Genomic DNA, 24,694 nt, shown 5'->3' on the forward strand with positions numbered 1-24,694 from the left:
GTATAAGGTGTCTGTACTCGAGAAATTTTGGTTCTTAATCCTTGTCATTCTTTCTGATAAGTATCATTGGAACCAAGAAGCACAGATGCACTCACACTACAACTACTTCTATTTGCTAACACTCACTGTTAATAGAATGTATGTTTCTCTAAACATTTTTATTCAATCAAGACCCTGAGAAAGTCCATTGGTCACAAAAATTGTGAAAATGTCCAGGCAGTTGAAAAGAGGTGCATTTCCCCCACTTCTCATCAGTTCTCTAAGGGGCAGCTTAAACCCCTCTTTTCCCATGGTGCCTTCCGTTTATTCTAGGACTCTGGAACTTAATTCCACAGTGTGGTCTCCTTCGCTATACAGCAGAAGAATTAAAAACCAAGCACTCCAGGAAATTATCTTCCATACTCCCAGAATTCCACTCAAAGCCAAACATCTTAAGACAGAAGTACAGAGAAATTGCCATTCTGGGGAGTTTTTTTAGTAGCTGAGCTCTGGTAAGGAGTTATGCTGGCAACTCAAAGGCAAGTGGTTCAAATCCATTAGCATTTCTGAGGAAGAAAGATGGACAATCTCCTTCTATATGATTTACAGCCCTAGAACACTTTTGAGGGTCAGCTATGAGTCAGTTCTGACTTAATGGAAATGAATTGAGTTGAGGTTATTCTTTGCTTAACCGCCAAGCCTTTCATCAGGATTAATCTGTTTAGGCTCAAAAGGCCAATCTTTCAGCTAGCATGTAACCATTTATAGCATTCAAGGGACTGACTCCACACTAACTGCAGCCAGTAAGTGAAGCAAAATACCACTATTCCTGGTCACCTATCAATTGTGCAGAATGACCTCCTTGTTCTGTAAGTCAGTTTACTACTGTAATTTCCCTGACAAGAAGGATTGAGACTTACTGCTGCCATATCCTTTATAAGTTTAATGATGATCTCTGAGATCTGGGTAGGAGTTGAACCCTTCATCCACCAATGGCTTTCCCCTCGTCGAATGTAACTACAAAGAAAAACCAGCATTTATCAGTGACAGTTGATATAAGTGAATAAGATGAAAACTACTATTTTGGACCATAAAATTTTCATTTCTTCTCTCCTCTATATTATATATTTATTTGATGCTATGGATATAGGTCAGTAATTCTTAAAAAATATATATTCTTTCTTTGTGGATGAAAAGACACATTATATCAAGCTGGATTTTGGTGGTGCTGGTAACTAGTATTTTAATTTTCTAAGTGACTACATCAATGAAATAATTTGAAAAAGAAATAAAACATTACGCATAATCTAGCTCTTTAATCTCAACAGAAGACAGTTACTCTGATTTGTTTTCTTTTCAAGTACTTTTACTTACATACGATTTTTGGTTTATCTTCTGAAAATATACTATTCAAAGTAGAGACCTTTCATTACATGTGCATTCATAAATTACCTCTTAGAAGCCCACTCAGAGCTAAGAAGGATCCTAGGCCAAAAGGTAAATCAGTTTGCACTGAGCATACTAGTATTTAGTTCAGTTGATTTTCTTTTTTTATAAAAAAAAAAAGTCTAGATGAAGGGAAAATCATTCTTATATACATTCTGACATTTTCTTATTTTATTATACATTGACTCCACAGGAGTTGTTGGTCATTTTATCTATTTTTTTTTTAAATTTTTTTTTCATTTTATCTATTTATACACTAAAGTTTGTTCCCTCTCCTTTTTCTAATTTAACAGAACGTATTCTTTCTTTCTTTAAAAAGAAATGTAGCAATGCTATTTTCTTTTTAATTGCTACATGATGACAAGATAAAAATCAAAATAGGCTGCCATTAACATGAGACATTACAAGGTGTCTGAACATTCCTCTTGACAAACACCATGACAGCTCTGACTTCTTTCTGCTCTTACACATAATTCTAGAGTCTGTAATCTTTTATGTGTATCTTTATTCACATGAATTAATATTTTTGAGGGAAACACTTTTAGAAGCAGACTGGTAGGTCAAAGCATATGCATATTTAAAAAAAAATCATTTTATGAATTTTGAACATTACAGAGATTTTGGATTTCCATCCATTGACTTTTCTCCCACCTTCCCACCCCCCCAGTTTATTCATCTCTTCAAAAAGCAAAAGAGAGACTCCTTCATTGGTATACAGTCCCCCCTTCCCTTGCCCCGAGTGCACTACATATATGCATATTTTGATTATGGAATATGCAACCTGACACCCAATCACGGTGGTAGTAAGTTATGTTAGAAGAGCATGACAATGACTACTTCCTCATAAAGCTGCCAAAGTATCACACAGATTTTAGTTTATCTCTAATTCAATGGGGTATTTTCCACCATTTTTATTGTTATTTGCAAGTTTTCTTCTGTCAACCAACTGTTCTTTTCTTTTTTTCCTGTCTTTTATTTTGTGTGCCTTTCCCATATTGATTTGATGTAATTCTTCTAATATAAAACTATTACATAATTATGATGTACATCTCAAATATTTCAGGTTAATTATTTGTTCTGTAACCCATTTGAGTATTTTCTATTCATTAATTTTAATTTTTAAGAAATCAATTAAAATCTGTGAATTTTCCTCCACATGTTTCAGAAGATATGTTCCTAAATGAAATATTACATTATATGGTAACATTATTCTCCTAGAATTTGTCCTAGTAAACTTTAAAAAGTATATATATATATGTGTGTGTGTGTGTATGTAAAGTTTTATCTTTTCTGAAGTTTATTTTCATATTAACTGAGTCAGTGTCAAAATTTTCCCAAGTGGATCTCCATTTATTCCTGCATCATATATTTCGCAGACTCTTCTTTTTACATGTATTAGAAATGATACATTTCTGATATTCCCATTTATATATGCATCAGCCATTTTTAGATTTAATTAGATGAATGAGCAAGCTTGTAGGATCTGCAATTGTATTATCATTCTTCAATGCCAGCTAACTCCTGTTCTCTTTTAGTACTAGAACAGAGGCAATGACAAACCTTGAATTGAAAATCATTGGAAGGGTGACTGTGGTAACTCCTTTGCCCACAGTGGTCCCAGCTGTTCCTGTGATGGTGGTTCCTTTGGCTTTTAGCTGTACAGTAAGTGCTTTGGCAATACAGCCCAGAAACATGTCCAAGATTCCCAACTTATTCCAATCTCCTTTCTCTGTGGAATGAATGATATCACTGATATCTGCTGGGGGAAGGGATTTCACACCTATGATGCTGGCCAACCGACTCGGAGTCACTTCAGGTAAGACTCGTCTTAACAAGGAAGTTACCTGGTAAGGAAAATAATAAATATTTTAAAGTTTTCAGTTTGTCAGTGAACCTGGCCTGTCATTCAGGCTTCAAGAGTTTTTGAGAAGACCTGAAATATTAGTTAGATAAAATTTTTAATTCTTAGAGTGGTAATTTCTCACTAGAGATAAAGAAAAAAAGGGGGGAGGGAATCAACAGCAACTTTTTATTTGGCTAGGCTTAAAGGAAAGTCACATTATATTTCAAATTATCAAGACAATTAGTAGCCTTATCACAGCACAATGATATGTAACCGATTTTCATACTGTCATTACAGTGAGATAAAAACAAATAGGGTTAAAATATAAACTAAGAACAAAACCTAACAAAATAAAATAGTAACGTATACTTTGAGGTAATTCTTCCTGCAAGTGTGGTTTATTTGTTGAAAGGATCATTTCAAGCAACCAAGCAGGCCACAAGGTGGGAGTGGGTCAGTCACCTGTCTCTGCACTCTGGGAGAGGCTGTGTGCAGCAGGGAAAACAGGTCCTGGAGCAGAGTGAGCTGCTGAGCCAGATACTGCCGCCCCACGTTAGAACCACTCAGAGCTAAAACCATAGACAACAGTTCAAAGCAGTAGGCGTCTGAGGAGGCATCTTCATCATTTGGCTGGGAATTGGCATTTTCTTTGCTTGATATGGCATGTTCCCATTCTTCCCGAACTCTGGTGGCCTCCATGCGAATAGCCTGGACGATGTGAGCACACACCTAGTTCAAGGGAACATACGGAAACTGTAAAAATATATCTGTAAGACTAATTTTCACTCCTCCTAAAAAGCAAAGAGCCCTGGGGGCATTGTTTTTAACAGCTCAGAGGGCCATTAACCAAAAAATTCAGCAGTTCAAACTCACCAACCAATGTAAGGGAAAAAGATGTACAGCTTAATTCTGCACAGACAGTACTACACAGTCATTCAGGGCTGCGATGAGTCAGAGTCAACAGGTTATAAAAAACAAGACAAGAATATAAACTGATGTTCAATTTAACACCCTTCCTCTCAGTTAATGTGACATTATGCCATTTTCTTAACTCATTTTAAAAAATCATTAAGGTTAAAATTACAATATTTAAAAACTGATAATCTAAATTTACCTCTGTTTCTGCTTGTGGTTATCAAATAAATATCAACTACAGTCTACACTATTTTACCATTTCTAAGGAATTTTTAAAAAATAATCAGTGGGATTAAAAATTTAATTTTCAGCAATTTTACTTACATATAAAATAAATATATTTATTATAGATATTATCAAGATTTTTAAAAAAATTTAAAAAGATAATGCACAAATGAAAGCAAGAGTGGCATCCACTTCCTAAACAACATGCCTCTGGGAACTCTATGAACTTTGAAAAATGACAATAGTTATAGAAAGGCTTTGGGCCTTTTGTTCAGGGGTCGCTGTGAGTCATGCTCGACTTGACAGCAATCAACAACAACGACGGCAACAACATACAAATATATCCACAGTGTCATTTATTTTTTTTTTAAAAAGATTGAGTAACATGGAAATGTAAAATAAGCTAACTTAAAAGTCAGTATTTTCACTCAACATAAGTGAAATATTTCAATCACAATGGACAAGCACTGCAGAAGACTGATGCAATAAAACAGGATTGAAGGGGAGCTCTGGTCACCTAGTGGCAAAATGCTGCACTATAATCTTGAAAACATGTGGTCAGAATCCTGCAGATGCTCTGTTGGAGAAGGAAGAGTAAGCTCTTCCTGTGCCAGTCAGATCTGACTCAACGGTGCACAACAACAACAACAAAAAGAATTAACATGGTGGGTGAATAGAACAAAAAAGAGTAGACAGATAATGAACATTGCACTGGAATAAAGAAAGGAAAGTACTGCCTGAAAGGAATGTATGACTAAGCATTATATGTATCTAGAACAATGCGTATATGATAAAGTGAATTGGGGAAGGGAGAAAAAAAGGAGGAAAATGTGTATTAATAAATAAAGGGAGCTCTGGTAGCCTAGTGGCAAGAAACTGCACTGCAATCCTAGAGTTATGCAGTTTGAATCCATCAGATGCTGTGCTGGAGAAGGAGGGGCAATCTCCTCCTGTACCAGTCAGAACTGATTTGACGGTAGACATGCAAAAAATAATAATAAAATTTTTTTAAAAAGAGTGAAAACTCAACCTTTCTATAAACTTGCATTAATCACACACGAAAAGATCACTAAATATTTACCATTAGGTTACTCCAGTGAAGAAGCAAAAGACTCATGTTAAAGTGGAACATCAGTAGAAAACCAGAAAACAACCTACTAAATACAATGGATCTGTGATATTAAAAAAATCAGTATTTTATTTGCTTTGAATGTTATGTAGTCACTCCACTATATATGAGCAATTTAGTGCTATTTTCCCATTCAATTGTATTTTTTATTTAATTGTATTTTTAAATATTAACTCTAGTTTAACATTATCACTGTTCTGCAAGACAACAAACAAAATCAGTGACAGAAAAACACAGGAAACGGCAAATGCAGGCTCCATGGGAGAAGTACGTGCCATCTCTTACCATGAAATTTACAGCCTCAGAGCACCCACTGGAGGGTCAGCCATGATTCAGTTCCAACTCAACAGCAGTGAGTGTGTGTGTACCAAAACCCAAGAAATAATACGAGCAGGAAGTAAGAATGTGAAGATGCAATACAAAGTTTCGAAAGTGATGCAGGAATACTCAATCCTCTCTAGATAAAGAGAGACACATTCTGTAGAACATAGAGAAGAGGCACCATAAAAAAAACAAAACAAAAAAACCAACTTTTTATAAATTTTGTAACATGCTATATCCTAAAAAGCAAAACCAAAAATAGGATAAAGAAGGCAGTACTGTTGCAGCTGTTGCTGCTGCCTGGGACTGGGCCCTCAGGGAGGAGCAGGCGAGAAGATGGCAGACGACCCCAGTGCTGCCAACAGGGATCTGTTAGGTCAAGAAGATCATCAAAAGCTTGGAGGCGGCCCGCAGCAATGGCACAAGTATGATACCGCTGATCATTCCTTCCAAAGACCAGATATCAAGAGTGGCAAAAATGCCAGCTGATGAGTTTGGGATTGCATCTAACATTAAGTCTGAGTTAATCACTTTTCAGTCCTGGGAGTCATTACATCTGTACAACAAAGACTCAAACTTTGTAACAAAGTACCTCCAAATGGTCTGGTTGTTTACTGTGAAAAAGTCTAACACAAAAAGGAAAGGAAAAGAAAGTCAACATGACTCTGAGCCTTTCAAACCAATTAATACATCACTGTACTTGTATGACAACAAATTCCATACAGAGGCTCTTAAAGCGCTACTCTGAGACGATAGCAAGTTTGGCTTCACTGTAATAGATGCTTGTTGTTGTTGATTGCCATCAAGTCGAGCACGACTCATAACTACCCTATGAACAAAAGACCCAAAGCCTTTCTATATAGTCATTTCTCAAAGTTCATAGTTTCCAGAGGCATGTTGTTTAGGAAGCGAATGCCACTCATAGTGGTGCACTTTTTGGCACACTCCAGGGAAACACAAGAGAAGTCCTGCACAAACTTAACTGTGGGTCTCCTAAAGAAACGTGATAGAAGAGGTCAGTCTGCCTTGTGTTCTGCCCATTTAAGAATGGAAAAATGATCCCAAAATCTCTGTAGATGTTCATTGAAATGAAAAATAAACAATCTAAATGAAAAAAAAAAAGAATGGAAAAATGACACAATTATGTTCAGAAAGTAGTTGAGACTGCTGTGCAAGCTGTTAATTTCTGGGGAAAAAGTTAATGTGGCTGGTCTCATTTTAGGTAGATCAGCTGACTTTTTAAAACTGTACTAAGTCAGTCTGATATGTTGATCAGAGATTGCAATGGCAAGTTTCAAAATTAGTTGATATCTCTTATGCTGGTGAAAACGGATTCAGCCAAGCTATTGAGCTATCTATGGAAGTCCTCTCCAATGTGAAGTTCATTCAAGAGAAGAAATTAATAGGATGATATTTTGATAAAATCAGCCAGGTCATGGGCAAATACTGTTTTGGAACTGAAGATACACTAAAGGCTTTGGAAATGGGAGCTGTAGAGATTCTAATAGTTTTTAAAAGTCTGGGTATAATGAGATATGTTCTTAATTGCCAAGGCACAGAAGAGGAGAAAATTCTCTAACTCCAGAACAAGAAAAGGATAAATCTCATTTCATAGATAAAGAGACAGGACAAGAACATGAGGTGATTCAGAGCATGCCTGTACTAGAATGGTTTACTAACAACTACAAAAAATTTGAGCTATGTTGGAAATTGTCACAGATAAGTCACAAGAAGGATCCCAGTTTGTGAAAGAGTTTGCTGGAATTGGAGGTATCCTGCGCCACTGAGTAGATTTCCAGGGAATGGAATATCAAGGAGGAGACGATGAATTTTTTGACCTTGATGACTACTAGGTAGTGGACATGGGTCTGGCAAAACATGCCTCACCCTCCAGCATCCAAGCCAAGGAGTGGTAGAATCCAAACAGATCTCTGCCTTACAACTGAAACATTCTCAGAACTTAATCCATGAGCACTGGATACTGAAAAGAAAATCGAAACAATACCAGGTCTGACCCTACATTTTGATTAGTCCTGGTGTCGGTGAAGCAGCCCACAACTAAATGTCCTAAATGTCACTATAGACTCTTTTAAAAAAGAATCCCAGTTTTTACTTTTACTTGATGGTGAAAATTGGTTGTTCTTGTATTTTATGGGGGAAAAGACAGACTTTTTTAACCTTCATACATAAGAGCAAAAAGACTTGAACTGCTGTAAAACCTTCAAAAGTTAGTAGATGTGACATCATTAAAAAAATAAAAAGAAGGCAATACTGGTTATTAACTAACCTGTTTCTGTAAGTTAGTCAGTTTACTTCTGCTGAATATTATTCCAACCATGTGTTCTTTCAGGTCAGCATCTGATGTGGCCTTTGAGAAGAAAAAAAGAAGTCAGCTCTTTAAAAGTAAATTTGTGATATTTGACACTTTAAAGTATCTTGAGAAATAATTATGCGGGTATTTTTACAAGGTGAAGCTATTTATGTTCAAGTCTATGACACTAAAACAAAAGATAAAGTTTGAAGAAATCAGCCCTGAGCAAAGAGACTGTACAAAAGAAAATTAACTGCAGAATTTAAGAAATACAGAGAAATATACTATCTTTTCATGGGTTCCTTTAGTCAATTTGAGTTCCTCTGATTCAATCTGTTTTAAAATTGTAAACATTAATAGTTCAGATACTACACTCAGTGGTTAGATGAACAATTTAAGAAAATGAAATTTTTGGTCTCTTTTAATAAAGGTTTTAAGAAGATGTCATGAAGAAATGCATGATAAGAAAATTAAGGGGCGAATTTTTAAAAGGCCTGTTATGTGTGTGGTGTAACTAACTGGTAGGGTGTAGTGCTGTGACTCAAGCTGATGGTTTTCAGGGGGTTCAAATCCACCAGTGAATCACAGGCCACGTCCTCTCATGCAATTTATGGCTTCTGTAGTGGATTCTAACTTAATGACAATTAGTTGAGGTGCTGAGTGTTATGTATGTGGAATTCAGAGTCTGCTGGAGTGGAATCATGCTCCATGGGGTATTCACTGACCAAATTTTTTGCAAGTAGACAACCAGGCTTTAAAAATGTGCATCTGGATAGACTTGAGCCTTCAATATTTTGGTTAATAGTCAAAAGTGTTAAGTCAAATATGTCCCACCCAGGGACTCTTATTCATCCGTAACTGTTCAGTATATACTTTCATGCTGTCAGGACAGTGTCTTCAAAAAGTTCTTACTCATAGCCTGTCTATCAGTCCAACTTCTATCCATTTATCTTTCAGCTCTCACTTTAGTTCAATATCCTGTAAGAAAACGTCCCTAACCAATCACAACTTCTACTTAGTTTGTTATATTTTATGGCATGTGAAAAATTTTTCACACACAGAGTAAATGGATTATGTATATAGTATCTTCAATAATTTTTATTTTTAACTTTTTTGGAGGCAGTAGGTGGGTGGAAGGTTTATATATTTAAGTATATGTGTATATGTGTGTGTGTGTGTGTGTGTGTGTATAAAGAGAATACAAGTTTTTTGAAGCCTATGTATCCTCATGGTTGTTTTGTACAGAATTAGCATTTGCTAACTTTTAGTGATTCAGTAAGTAAGCAAATAAATCTTTTCTATAATATCTCCAAAAGCTGTTGAAAGAAACTCCTGAGTTTATGAAATCTTATTTTTTAATAGACTTTGACTAGAAAAATAGGGATGATTTAGATAATGTATTACATGGCACAGGTCTTGGTTGGATAAATTCTTGAAATTATTTTTCAAAGGGCTAGAAGGATGATTATCTGTAACATCTAAAACAAATGAACACTATAGGTATTCAGGTTTAACGTCTTTTTTTTTTTTTTTGTACAGATAAGTTTTTTCTTATACATACTGTAGCTTAGACCAAATAAGGAAAACATGACATTTTAAAAGAAATTTCAGTAACAGTATAAAAAATAGTTATTTCAACAACAATTTACTGGATGTGGGGTGCTTATGCCACGGTCGATACAAGGAACCATGAGACGTGCAGTGTCCAGACCTCCAGGAGCTTATGGCTCAGTGGAAGAGGGAAATAAATACACCAAGAGAACCCAGGAAAAGATACATAGAACATTACGAATTTGGGCAAGGAAAAAGCTTTTGTTTGGGAAAATAATAAAGAAGGCTCATGGAGAAAACGCTAATTTTGAGCTGGACTTGGACGAAGAGATAAGATGGTCGAGGGAGATGATAGTTGATGGTGGACAGCTCAGGGTATGACTATTGAATGTCATACACGTTAACATTTGAACACTCTAGTCTAACACAAACAGTAAATTTTGTTGTTACTTAAGAAAATCACCACCACAAAAAGATAAAGGTAAATAATCTAATTGAAAAATGGGCACAGGATATGAATAGACACTTCACCAAAAAAGACATTCAGATGGCCAACAAGCACATGAAGAAATGCTCAAAATCCCTAGCTCTAAGAGAGATGCAAATCAAAACAACTATGAGATATCATCTTGCCCTAGTCAGAATAGCAAAATTTAACAGAACAGAAAGCAACAAATGCTGGCGAGCTTGTGGAGAAACTGGAACCCTTATTCACTGTTGGTGTAAGTGTAAAATGGTGCAACCACTGTGGAAAGTGGTGTGGTGTTTTCTCAAAAAGTTGCAAATAGAGATACCATTTGACCCAGCAATTCCACTACTGGGAATGTACCTTAAAGAGACCATAACTGACATCCAAGCAGATATATGCACACCCATGTTTATTGTGGCTTTGTTCACAATAGCAAGGAGTTGGAAACAATTCAGATGCCCATCAACAAACGAATGGATAGAGAAGCTGTGGTATATTCACGCAATGGAATACTATGCTGCATTGAAAAACAAGGAACTCATGCAATATTATTCAAAATGGGAGACCCTGGAGGACATTATGCTTAGTGAAATATCTCAGTCACAAAAGGACAAATACTGCACAGTGCCACTGTTGTAGAAAGGGACTGATACCAGGGTTGGGGTAAAACTGAGAAAACCCAGATAAATTATGTATACTGCATTGAAACAGATGAGGGAGAGAACAGTTTAAAAGTGATATATGATAGGGTATTATAGTTATCACAAGAGTCCACAATGAAGGTTGCATAGTGGAGTGTACTTGGGGCGGTAGTGGTGGGCTGTAGGGGGATTGTGTACCAATGAAAGAATTTTTCTTTTACTTTATAAAGAGAGGAGCGAACTGGAGGGGAGGGGTGGGCAGGGAAAAAGTGAAACAATGAATGAAAGGAAATTCAAAATCTCTATAAACGTTCATTAAAATTAATAAAATGAAAAAAAGAAAATCAGATTACATAACAACAAATTATTTTAACTAGTTTCATCTTTTTTCTAAGTAAAAAAAATCAACTGCAACTATTATCACCTATTAAAATACGCAGTAATTTATTAACTGTATAAAATAAAAATAAGGTATTGATAGAGAAGTATTTTTAGAATACAAATAAATACATTGTATACTTTTTCCTCTCCTTCAGGTGAGGACAGCAGTGCTTTCTCCTCTTGTTCTGGTGTTGGCTCAGCATCTCCAGAGATGAGCTTTCCAAACACCTGATGGAATGCAGGTATGTCAACGTGAGAAAGAATCAACAACAAGATTTTACCATTCTGAAAACCTGAACTCATTAGCCCATTCTGCAGCTTTTATCATACAATACTATTTTATAATAAAGTACTATTGTCTGCTGCAGCTATCCCAGTATTTTTTCTGAAATATAAATATAAAATAAAACACATGATTAGGGTGGGGAGAAGAACAAATGGGCCACATAGCTAGAAATATCTAACAAGTGTAGTAAGAGATTGTGTTGTTCTATTCAAATCCATTATTTCTTATTACCCATGTGAGAATGTAAAGTAAGGACACTCACCTGGGATGTGATAAGTCTGAACACTCGGAGGGTCTCGGCCTCGCAGTTCCTCTGCTGGGCCACACTAGCTGAGATCTGCCCAGCAATTTTTGTGCTTTCTCCATCTTTCCAGCCCAGCACTTTAACCTGACGCACTCTCAGTGTATTTTCTGGGCCCTTCAATTCAATTTTGATGATGTGATTGTCCCCTCCAGGAAGTTCACTAGTTACCCAACCAATGTGCCTGGAGTCCAGATCAACCTGGGAGAGAAGAAAAGGGAATTGACACAGTTAACCCACTATTATCAGGGTCCTCAATTCAGCAGTAATCACAAGCTCAAGCAATATGCATTTGTACGGATAGTAAGATTTATTATTGCAACTGATTATCACATATGAATCTTGTGAAGACAAGTACTATTATTCAGATGATATATTTTAAGACTGATACAGATTCAAGGACTTTTAGTAAATTGTAGGGCTGAGAATTCAAATCCAGGTCAGACTAATACAGTGCTTCTCGGTACAAGCTTGCAGGTGAAGTCAACACAGATGATTTTCATGGTTGTATTTCACCTGCTCTAGCTGTAAACAGAAATACTGTTCAAATATTGATCTAATACTGATCAAAATAGCAGCAACATGTCCTACTTTGTTTCACAGTAAGGCACCATATAAAGATACATACGTTTGCTGTGGTGGTACTTACTATGTTGACTATTTAAGAAAAATTACATAATATGTAATTCACAATTGTGATTTTTTTATTTCACTGAGGATACTATTTCCCCCTCCCAAACATTGTATTTCCTTTATATTATGAGTTTGGTGAATATTCACTTGATAAAATAAAAAAGTTGTTCTTATGATATTTGATGGGTAAGAGATGGGGAGGCTTTTGCATTGTTAATGCACATATTCAAATTTATATTGGTTTAATTAATAATGCCAACCTTTCTAAACATTAGGCTGTTAAGCCAGAATTAACACCATTTAATTAAACAGGTTTCTTTTCATTTTTTTTGTTTACAGGTTTCTTTCCCAAACTCTAACAGTTTAAATGCAATTTATTTGTTCAACCCAATATCTCAACACATTTTTTTAGTATGATTTGGGGGGAAAACTCAACAACAAAAAATCTGGTCCAAGTTTCTTAGGATAAAGTCACTAGAAAAGAACAGCTTTGCAAAAGTTTCCCCTATTTAAACTAAATGAGCTTGCCTAGAATCTCATGCACATTCTCAGAGAAAACAAACTTGTTTCAAGAGTTGATTGGCAACATTGATTATGACTGCAGTGGTTTATGTGATAGATTTTCAGGCCATAGGAAAAGAACATATTTTACCCTAAAAGTGGGTAAATGATGTGACTTGATCTAATATGAACGATGAAGGGATCCTGGCTCCAGCCTGTTGCTATTTTGTTGTTTCCAGCAGAACACAGAGGGCAATAATGTGTATGATTTCTACTACAGACATGTTTGTTTGTTTGTTAATATAGTGTTTTGTACATAAATTATTTCTAATAATACTTTAGAGTGTCAAAGGAAGAAATCAACAATGAAGACATAGGAAGAAAATTTTCCCTATGTGGTTATGAAAAAATTTTATTTACCTGTTTGATTCTGCACAAATCTTCTACTGCTTTGCCAGTTAAAAAGGTCATTGATGTCACCTTATTCTAAAACAGACAAGTCAAAGTTATATTTTATTTTTCTGAGTTAAGAATTTATATAATTATTTCTTATGACCACTCATGTCAAACTATCACTTCCGCATGTCTTTCCTAATTGACATCAAGGTATTTATCCAACCAACTAAAAATACTACAACGCTCATCTTTTCTTATCCTCAAAACTTCCCTCTAAAATTTCACATTGAAGTCTTTTTCAATGAGTCCTCTCTTTTTATCTAAAATGTAAATGCTCACATTTAGTCTCTATGATGAAGCTTTCCAACACTCACTGTCACTCTCTTTCCTTCCTATATTCTCACTGCCTTTTGGGACTAAAAGGATAGCAGGCAGCTTAATCTACAATATATGCGAGTGTTACAATGGGCATGGAACTGCCTTATAGACACAGAAAAGGACATAATGAGGATGTGGGTTGGGTTTTCTCTCTAGATACTTACTAAACTATGGAAGGCATGTTTCATACACAAAAACCCCCCTCACTTAGTTTAAATTTAAAAAGCTTCTTAAGAACTGAAGAAAGTCATGTTGGTATTATAGTCAGAGTAAACAAAGTAGAAAAAAAAGGAGATTAACATATCGATTTGTTGGAATTTGAAGGGCTACAGACTGATGATGCATTTCAGATCAACATGCTGCCCACTGTGATGGTTATGTGGGGAAAAACATACCCAGTGGTAGGATCACCTCAAAGATGCATGTAACTTAGAAACAGTTTGTTAAAAGCAAAAAAATCAGCTTATGTACCATAGCTTTTTAAAAATACTATTTCCTAGAAAAGATAAAAATGCCAAATTGGTAGTAATCACTATTTTGTGGAAGCCAATAGCCTGTTTTAAATGAACTATGAAACTAAAAAATACTCTTTTACCAAACTGTTAGTTTTAGCCAGAAAAAAAATGCTATGATTTACTACATTTCCTAGTAAGATAAAATAGTTGTACCAACTGAAACTCTTGGGCCTGGAGAGGAAATTAGCAGTATCTTGGCTAAGCCTCATTTCTGACCCAGCATCAGGGAAAAGCTGGGTCTGCACAGGACAGGAGTTGGTGGGCGTGGATGCAGAGCGCTCTGACTGGAGACTGGACTGCTGTGGGTGGCAGGAGAACTAAGCCTGCTCACCATTATAGCTTCTCTCAGGACAGACAATATGGACATGGGCCAAGAGCAGCTCAGCCATGTATCTGCTAGAACACTACACTATTTGTGAAGGAAACAATTCCAGGTATTTTATCCTTCCTTGGGAGTAGGGGCAGAAGAACAAAGGTTTAACAGCAGTTACTATTTCTCCTCCACTCATAAACCAAACATTTCTGTCAAGCTGATTCTGACTCATAGTGACCCAAGTGTAAAGAGAATAGAAACTGCTCATAGTGTTTTCCCAGTTGTAGTGGAAGCAGATTGCCAGGCCTCTCTTCTACAACACTTAGTAAACAGGATTTTCTTGATTGCTTAGTGTGTTAGAGCATCTTCATGAAAGGTGGAGAGGCTAGGGAGAATGTAAATTTAGGAAGAACGTAAATTTAGACTATTGAGGTGAGCTCAGTAGCCTCAGTGGGGGCTGGAGATTAGAGTCGAAGATACTTAAGTCTATTACTAGGTCAAAGAGTAGTAATATTGAAAATACAGAAAAGGGAAGAAATAATTTTTTGTCACTAATTTTATATCAGTAAAAGATTCTTTTGTTGAGTTTTAGATAACCTGATTCTGACAGGCAGAGTTTGAGAGGAGGATATCTAAGTCTTGAAAAAGGTATAGAGGTAGAAAAAGTCTTAAAGTTGACATCTGTTTGTTGTAGCTGTGGATGATTATTTGGACTTCTTTTTTAGAACTGGTATTTCACAGAACCCCACACATATTAACTCTTTTCAGATTAAAGATTTGGAGAGTACAGAAATGTTGGTTGACAAATAATCTGATAGTAACTCTTTTTACCACAGTCAAAATGAGTGTATGATTACTAATTTCCTGGAAAGAACAAATAAAATTTATCTTCTTACTCCAAGATCTCTGGAATTGTCCACGTGAACAGACACATAACGGGCATTGATGCCTTTCACACAGTTGATGGTGATATTCTTTGTTTTGTTTTTATCCTCATCTCCTGATTCCCAAAAGGTTTCTGTGGAACCATCTGTCAAGCTGCCAATCATTGCAGGTCGGCTTGATGTTTTAATGTCAACAATACTAGTTAAGTCTTTCAGGCATATGACTATACACAATTCCTATCAAAAACAAACAAATAATTGTAATATTAAAAAGGAAAACATTCATGAAAAATAATTAAACATGAGAAAATAAAAGTAAATAAGATAGATTATTTACGAACAACTTAAAGTTTTTCCTATTGATGACAACTTAACAAGATAATATTCCTAAAAACTGACCTGATTCATAGCCTCAAAGCCAGATTGTATACTGATGCTAAAACTCTCTTCACTGTCTCCATCATCTGATTTTGATAAAATGTTGTTAATGTGATGAAAGACATTGCTTTGATGGAGGAACTGGTGATCAGATTGCTTGAATTTGAGACTCCAGCATCTACAAGGATAAACAAAATCTGAAAAATTTTTGCTCAAGAATTCCTAGAAAAGCACTCTGTAATCTTACATGTCAAGATATTGTAATGTTCTAGATAAAAAAGAAAACTCAAAAATATTATCAAGGTGCAAGATGACTGTTGCCTTCCCCCCCCCCCAAGAGAAATAAAAAATTTCTTTGGAGCAAAGCAACTTCTTAGGAATATTCAGCATATTTTAAGCAGAAAATAATTATGTGCACAGGAAATCAAGTAAAGATAAGTAAAAAGACAGTGAATCTGTTTTGGGGTTCTTTAAAAATTATTTTATTGTGATTTTAATAAAAAGTAACAGAAAACTTGGATGTCCATTCATTGTTACACATTTTCCTCCTACTTCTCCCCAGTTTGCTCTTCTGTTTTGTAGAAAATATTATACCAACTATTATAGCCTTTCAAGTTGGTAAGTCTTAAAATTATCTATAATTATACTCCTTAAAAATCTTGGGATGAATAAAAAGATCGTTTTTCTGCTTATCTTATTATGTGGGGGCATAAGAAGGCAAATCCACCAACATATTTCTTATAAAAATCAATCATGGGTCTACCGTATGTGTAGATTAATAGTTAAGAGATCTACCTATAATAAGTAAATTAGATGATGCGCCACCAGGTAGCAGCAGACAAGCTCTATTTTTCTAAATATTCTTTTTTAAAAAACAACCTTTATCTCCATTTTAATGAGATGAGAATTCATTTCTATCTGTTCCCCCTTTTTTTCATTTACATTTAAGATTCTGCTCTCAGGCAGCACTGAGGCAGGAGCTTTAAGGTAGGAGAAGGAAAAGATTGTTACAGACAGTGCTTACTTACCCAATTCATCTAAAGTGATAGCTTTATCATTTTTCATAAAATACATAAAAAGAAATATGTACGATTTATAGAGGCTAAACGTGTGTGATAAAAAGACAGACAATTCTAATTTATGACAGTAAGGAGGGCAGTGCTGTTTACAGTATTTGGGGATTCTTTGTATCTTATAATTTAAAAAGGTTTTCCAAGCAAGTTACACCTACAAGAGTCACAAACATCTTCTCCAATGTATCTAGGAGACTGAGAAATGAAATTACCGTAGGGCCATTTGCTGTAATGAGCTGCCACTGGGTAGAGACATCATGAGATCAGAGATTGTTTGTAGCAAGCGGTGAAACGTGTGAGGTAAAGGATGTGCAGCCTCCCCGGCTATCACTATATCTGAGAGTGGATGCTCACATACCCGTGTATCTTTCTCCTGAAGAAGAAATTGAAAGCAGTTTTATCAGTCTGTCTGCTGGAAGTAATTTTCCCCACATAAGAATATTATGTGTACTTTAAGATAACTTCTATAACAAAAATGTAAGCAACTAAAGCAAATCATGTCCTAAAACATGCATTAAGTAAGATTAAGTACTTCTGTTTGTATTATTTTTATGTAGATAAAGTGTCTTAAAGTTACTTATCATCAGCAAGTAAATGACTATCCTATCAATTCTAGTGTAATCACAGAGCTATTATTTGGATAGTTTAGACTGTATATACATAAAAATATACATAGCAAGTAAGTGTGAAGATCATGGCCTGGACCAGGTGCACCTTAGACTTTAGACTGACACTGCTGCTCTTTGAGACTCTGAGAGGTCCCTGACAGAATTTCCCAATGTGATTTGTGATTTTTTTTTTAAAGTTTATTTTACATTGATTCGCTTGTAACGTTTGTATACATTGTGTTTCACACTATTCTTCATATTGTTCCACACAATCATTCCTACTCATGATGTTTTATAAAATTACCATTGGACTATGCCCACCATTACCTTGTTTTTTCAGCTCCTTACCAGAACTTTCCCATTTCTTTTACCCCCTCCCTCCACCCACCAAATTGTGCAGCTCTGTGATTTTACCCTTACCCATCCTCACCTCTCTGTTCCTGCCCTTTCGCCCCTTGCATTTCCATACATGTTTTACTAGTCATCCTTCTATTTTTACAGTAATTGTCTTATGCAGTATTTGTCCTTGAGATTGAAAAGATATGGAAAGACTTTTCACAGAGGAGGACATTTGGATGGCCAAATGACACATGAAGAAATGGTCAAAATCACTGGCAATAAGAGAAATGCAAATCTAAATCACAATGAGATACCATCTCATCACAGTGGCAGTGGCAAACTTTATAGGAGGGCAGCAAGTAAAAAATGTTGGTGAGGATGTGAAGTGGGAACTCTCATACACTTTTAGTGGGATTGTAAAATGGTACAACCACTCTGGAAGGCAGTTTGGCATTTCATAAAAAAACTGAACACAGAAACTCTGTACGGCCTGGCTATTCCTCTACTAGGAATATATCTCAAAGAAATGAGAAGTGAGATACAAACGGAGATTTGTATACCAATGTTCATAGCAGCATTATTTACCGCCCCAAGAATATGGAAACAGACCAAATGTCCAATGCCAAATGAATGGCTTGAGAAATTGTGGTATATTCACTCAATGAATTATTATGCAGCACTCAGAAGCAACAATTTTGAAAAATACTACATAACTTGGGAGAGACTGGAGAGTATTATGAGGAGTGAACAATTTGTCTTTGGACATGGCTGATGCCATGAATGTTGCCTGTGGAACTGATCAAGCTGAAACTGTTAACAATCTCAATCTCTTCTCTATCTATCATGATGCTGCCAACTGGCCCAGTGGTAAGAATCTTTGATGCAGAGCTTCAATCCACATTGAAGATGGCAGTCTTGACTTTCTGCAGCAAAAGCATCAGGTCCTCTTCAGTTTCAGCAAGCAAGTTTATGTCATTTGCCTAATGCAGGTTGTTGATGAATCTTCCTCCAATCCTCATGCCATATACCTCCTCATAAAGTCCAGCCTCTTAAGTGATCTGTTTCACATATAGATTTAAAAGGTATGAAGACAGGATGCATCCCTGATGCACTCTTTTCCCAATTTTAAACAATGCAGCATCTCCTTGCTTTGTTCTGATGATTGCTACCTGGTCCAGGTATAGGTTTCACATGAGCACAATCAACTCTTCTGAGATTCCCATTCTTCTTCAAGTTAGCCATAATTTGTTGTGATCCACACAGTCAAATGCCTTTGCATAGAAATGGAACACATAGACATCTCTCTGGTACACTCTGCTTACAGGGAAGATCCATCTAACATTGGGTACGATGTCCCTAATTCCATGACATCTTCTAAATGCAGATGTCCACATCTACTCTCTCATCTGAGAGTAGACATTCACAAATAAGTAGAAATGAAATGTATCCATTTGTGTGCTCATGGGAATCCTGTGTTGTTGGGGTAATCCTGTGTCAATCTATCTCATTGAAGGTCTTCTCTTTAACTAACCCTCTAGCCTTTTCCAGATTTTGTGTTGCATTACATAAAAATTAAACCTCACACTCACTGTCTTCAAGTTGATTCTGACTCAGAAAAACTCATGGCCAAATTCCTGAGCTTGTAAATCTTGTGAGAGGTGACTCCCAAGTCTCTCTGAGTGTCTAGAGGATTCAAACCAACAGAGAAGTCTTTTGGATGATAGTGCAACAGCAAGCACATGGACTGGGCCACCAGAGTTTCCAGCATTACACAGATTGCTTTTAGATACCATGTTTTACATGAATTATAGTGTTCTGAAAACAATGATGAAATTATGAACATTTTCCTTTTTAATAGAAAACAACTTATCTTGGAAATCATCCTTAATCAGAAATGTATTCAACACACACTATCCTGCTATACAGTTATCCAATCAAAGGAAATGACAACTGATTTTACCAGTTTATTTCATGAAAATATTGTAGGTTGTTTTCACTATTTTGTTTAGATAAGAATTGTGTAATAAATATACTGACACATTTGTCATTTTTATATATGTGGACCTATGACAGGATAAAATATTAGGAACAGGATTACAGAATACTTTTTAATGTGAGTTTTGATGGATCTTGCTGAAACTGTCATCTGAGAGGTTACTTCTCTACAGAAAAGAAGGCATATACTTGTTTCTCCACTCACTTACCAATATAATCACATCAATTTTTTTTTTACCACGTCAAAGAACTAAGTGAAATAAATAGAATTCTTTTTGCCTCTTCTTTCATTGATTATATAATGTATAGGTCTGGGTTTATGTTATCATTCCCAAGAAAACGGAGGTTCTTCCTTACATGCGGGTCAACAGGTCACCTAGATAATGTAAAGTTTCAGCATTCAGCTCTATTAGAATGGGGTGATTTCGCTTTTGCTTTTAAGAATTACTTCTGTTCCTAACTCATGGTTCTACTCCTCAGGCATGGTCTTTCTAGGGTGTCAGTTGCACCTGAAAGGTGATCATCACATTCCCTGCACTTTTGCGGGGCTGGAATTAGAATGTTTCTCTGGCTCTGAAGCTAAGAATGTGTTCTTTTTTTTTCTTTTTTCTTTTAATTACTTATTCTCTGCTAAGCCTTCAAGAATATAGTGCTTATTTCTGCACAGTATTCCATTGTGTACACGTATCACAATTTCTCAATCCATTCATTTATTGATAGAAATTTTGGTTGTTTGCATTTTCTTTTTATTGTGAGTAAAGCTGTGATAAACATAGGTGTACACATCTCCATTCATGTTTCAGTTCTGATTTTCTTGCAGTATCCCCAGCAGTGCAACAGCTAGGCCATAAGAGATGTTTAGCTTTTTGAGGAAATGCCAAACTCCCTTCCACAGAGGTAGTACCATTTTATAATCCCACTAGTAGAGCATGAGAGTTCTAATCTCTCAGAATCTTCTCCAACAATTATTGTTTGCTGTTACTACTGCTGCTGAGGAAGGGTCAACGGAGTACTATGATGAAATAACTTAGTCACATAAGGACAAGTATTGTAGAAAACTTCTTGTTGTAGTTGTTGTTATATGCTGTCGAGTCGCCTGCAACTCACTGTGACCCTATGCTGTAATGCTGCTCTATGCTAAGCCAACTTTATTGTCTCTGACACACTTACTCCCATTACCCCAGTCACTGAATCAATCCATCTCATCAGGGGTCTTCCTCTTCTGCACTGTCCCTCCACTCTCCCAAGCATGACGTCCCTCTCCAAGGACTGATTTATCCTTGCAACATGTCCAAAATATTTCAGACGAAGCTTCAGAATCCTTGCCTCCAAGGAGCAGCCTGATCTCACCCTCTCTAGGATGAACCTGTTCATTCTCCCGGTAGTCCATGGTATATTCAATACTCTTCTCCAGCACTACAGCTCAAAGGCATCAATTCTCCTTCTATCATTCCTAGTCATTGTCCAGCTTTCTGCTGTATAGCAAGTAATTGCAAAGACCATGGCCTGAATCAGGCGCACCTTAGTCACCAGACCACTCTTATGAAAACAGGAGGGTAACAGAGCAACATGCATAAACATTCAACAGGTGAAGGGGAACAGGAGAAGGGGAAAATCACTAGGATATTAGAGGCTGGTGGGTGGAGGGAGATGTGAAGGAATGGGAAAGATTCAATGGGGTGATAATAGGCATAGATCCATGGTAAGTTATTACATATGTTGTAGTTATGTGCCGTCGAGTCACTTGCAACTCATAGTGACCCTATGTACAACAACCCTAAACTCTGCTCTGTCACTCTGTCCTGTGTCAATTGCACTGTCTCCGATACAGCAATCCTGATTACACCAGTCACTGAATCAATCCACCTCACAGAGGGCCTTCCCCTCCTGTGCTGTTCCTCCACCCTACCAAGCATGATGTCCTTCTCCAAGGACTGGTCCTTCCTTACAACATGTCCAAAGTATGTTAGATGGAGCCTCAGAATCCTTGCCTCCAAGGGGCCACCCCGTTTAACCCCTTCCATGATGAATTTATTTTCCTAGCAATCCATGGTACCCTCACACTCTTCTCTAGCACCACAGCTCAAAGGTATCAATTCTCCTTCTATCCTCCTTAGTCACTGTCCAACTCTCAGATACATAACAAGTGAAGCAAAGACCATGGCCTGTATCAGATGCACCTTTTTTTAGGTTTTTTTTTCTTTTAAAATTTAAAAATCATCATGCTGAGTATGGTTAAGTGCTCAAACGCTAACCACAGGCTGACTGTTCGAACACAACCAATTCCCCTGCAGGGAAAAGACCTGGTGGTGAGTTCCCGTCAGAATTACAGCTTAGAACCTACAGGGCAGCTCTGCTCCATCATGTGGGGCCACAAAAAGTTCAGACTGACTCAATGGCATCTAACAATAACAACAACAACAACAACAGCAACAACAACAACAACAACAACAACAACAACAACAACATATACACATTAGATGTGTCCAAGACCCAAAGAAAAATTTAAATACAAACATTTGGAATCTTCTCTGTAACTTTCCTATCCAGTATCCTGTTTCCCAAATATTAGTTACTTTGTTGTTCCTGCCCAAATCTTGACCGCTTTTTCTCCCGCCCAAAAAGACTATATGAAACTCTCTGTTTCGGCTCCTTTTCCCGGCCTATGGCATTTATTCTCTAAAGGCCTTTTGCTTTTCTCAGGATCACAGGCTATGCTAGTTGTTGCCCAACACTACCAGCATGTGGTGCACGTATTTTGCTCAACCTTCAGTTGTTTATTTGAAGTAGTTAAGGCCTAGTGGGTAAGGAGTTACACTTCAGCCCCAAAGCAAGCAGTTCAAATCTACTACCTGCTCTGTGGAAGAAAACCTGTCAGTCTTCTCCTGTGTGAAAACCTGCTGGAAGGTCAGCTAGGGGTCTGTTACCACTAGATGGCAATGTATAGGAACAATAAGTCCGATACCATCTCTTTCATTATGGCCATATAGAGAACTTGGGCAATCAATAAGATTTTGTTTTTAAAAATTTGTGGTAAAATATTTATGTAATTTTGTTTTAACTTATCTGTCACATAATTGTTTCTGGACAAAGGACTTTATGGAGAAACCAGATATGAGTGATGGCATCTTTATTAATTATAAACATTTCACAAAATTTAGAAAAAACTTTGCCCACATCATTAAAATTTCATTTTTGCTTTCAGATTACCTTATCTGTGAATGGTTGGACACATCTATAAAGATATGGGTACTTAAACAAAATGCTCACTTACTTGTTCTGTATTTTCTTTGTTTGTTTTATTCTCCTCATCCTCCTCTTCCTCTGGTTCCACTGGAGCAGGCGTCAGTGATGCCACAAAATGCCACAGAATATCATGGAGAGAAGTTGTCTGGATGACATTGCACAGAAGCCAGTTGAAAGCCTGAATAAGTTATGGTTAAAGAAGGCCAAGATTAAAATAAAATGTATCATATGACTAAAAAACGCAAGGTTTTTCTTACACAGAAACAATGCCAATTCATGGATTAAGGGTTTGAAGGAAAGATACTGGAGAAATGTGACTTTAATTTCAATGAAGGCACATTAGATTATATGTTTCATTTTTTTAAAATTTTATTTTATTATTTTTGTGTGAGTGTACCGTCAAATCAGATCTGACTGGTACAGGAGGAGATTGTCCCTCCTTCCCCGGCAGAGCATCTGGTGGATTCGAACCATGCGCCTCTGAGATTGTAGTTGCAGCTCCTTGCCACTAGGTCACCAGAGCTCCCCTATATGTTTCATTTTAATTGAAGGAAATAACAATAGGGAAAAGAAAACTTACAAAATATGGGTCCAAAATAGTGTTTCAAATCTACTTTTTACTTAGAAATTTCTTTATATTATTAATTTATTCAAGCATATTTTTACCAATTTGCATTGACATCAAGTAAAAATATTTCTAAGTATATGTGACCAGTGATTAATGTCTGTTTATATTGTTCCCATGAATGAAATAGTGAGCTATTTTTCACAGACAAAGAAGTAGAATGATTTACTCTGTGTCGACCTGTGTGATAAGTAGTCGTTTTGCCATTTCCAGAGACTGGAAAACTGTCCTAGTAAATTTATCATTCAAAAGCCCTATTTCTCTCTCAGCCCCTTGCACAATTATTCTACCAACTAAAAGTTACATTCTGAACACAGAAAACTCAGAAGTATAATAACAAAGCAACATATGAATATATTTCTTTAAAATGCTTAAATATAGAATTCTAAATTGATTTACTTTAATACATTTAGTTTAAAGCTTCTAAAATGTATAACAATATCTGTTTGGTAGATCAGAGGTATCATTAAGTAGAATAATTGCATTTTTGTATTAATCAATACTTCAACAACTTCATCAATGTATTCATACCTCCATAGCAAAAACTCGACAAGCAGATTTCCTTAAGGCCTGTTTCATTGCTATTTCAAGGCCTTCTAGATCGTGATGTTGTATAACAAAAGCTAAAACTGGCCACTGGAAATTTCGTTCTCCTTTAGAAAGAGAGCTGTGGGCTGAGATTAGTCGGGAAAGCTCAGGAGATGGATGTCTCAATAGAGAAGAACCAACTTCTAATTAAAAGAAAGAAAATTATTAATTTCTTTAAGTAATACATAATAAGAATGCTTTCATGATGACATATAACTGACACTTTTAAACATTTTGCAAATAATTAAACATTTTTGATAGTAAAAAGAAAATGGTATCTAGCTTCTTAATTTTAAAAGTCTTTGATTCCTCCCCCAACTTGACACAAATCAAAATGATTTCAAATTTTACTGAGGAAAAAACTGAAGCTAAGAAAGAATAAATATCTTTTACTTTCCAAAATTCACACAGCTATTACACTGTA

General features: G+C 36.2%; 1 protein-coding gene and 1 pseudogene across 1 annotated transcript in view; one reads left to right on the forward strand and one right to left on the reverse strand.

The window, feature by feature from the left end:
* The window catches only part of MYCBP2 (MYC binding protein 2, E3 ubiquitin protein ligase), a 377,715-nt gene that overhangs the window by 22,970 nt on the left and 330,051 nt on the right, over positions 1-24,694 (reverse strand). Inside the window, exons 60-71 of the mRNA XM_006887864.1 lie at positions 24,214-24,413; positions 23,086-23,235; positions 17,082-17,242; positions 15,818-15,974; positions 15,431-15,655; positions 13,353-13,418; positions 11,760-11,999; positions 11,341-11,439; positions 8,146-8,226; positions 3,731-3,997; positions 2,986-3,269; positions 900-996 (exon numbers count right to left, since the gene is read on the reverse strand). Coding sequence (XP_006887926.1) covers positions 900-996; positions 2,986-3,269; positions 3,731-3,997; positions 8,146-8,226; positions 11,341-11,439; positions 11,760-11,999; positions 13,353-13,418; positions 15,431-15,655; positions 15,818-15,974; positions 17,082-17,242; positions 23,086-23,235; positions 24,214-24,413 — 2,027 coding nt within the window. The remainder of the gene's footprint in view (positions 1-899; positions 997-2,985; positions 3,270-3,730; positions 3,998-8,145; positions 8,227-11,340; positions 11,440-11,759; positions 12,000-13,352; positions 13,419-15,430; positions 15,656-15,817; positions 15,975-17,081; positions 17,243-23,085; positions 23,236-24,213; positions 24,414-24,694) is intronic.
* Positions 6,195-7,711, forward strand: LOC102867553 (annotated as a pseudogene).

Source organism: Elephantulus edwardii, unplaced genomic scaffold (assembly GCF_000299155.1).
Source record: "Elephantulus edwardii isolate Elephantulus edwardi_28Jun2011 unplaced genomic scaffold, EleEdw1.0 scaffold00062, whole genome shotgun sequence".
Classification (NCBI taxonomy): Eukaryota; Metazoa; Chordata; class Mammalia; order Macroscelidea; family Macroscelididae; genus Elephantulus; species Elephantulus edwardii.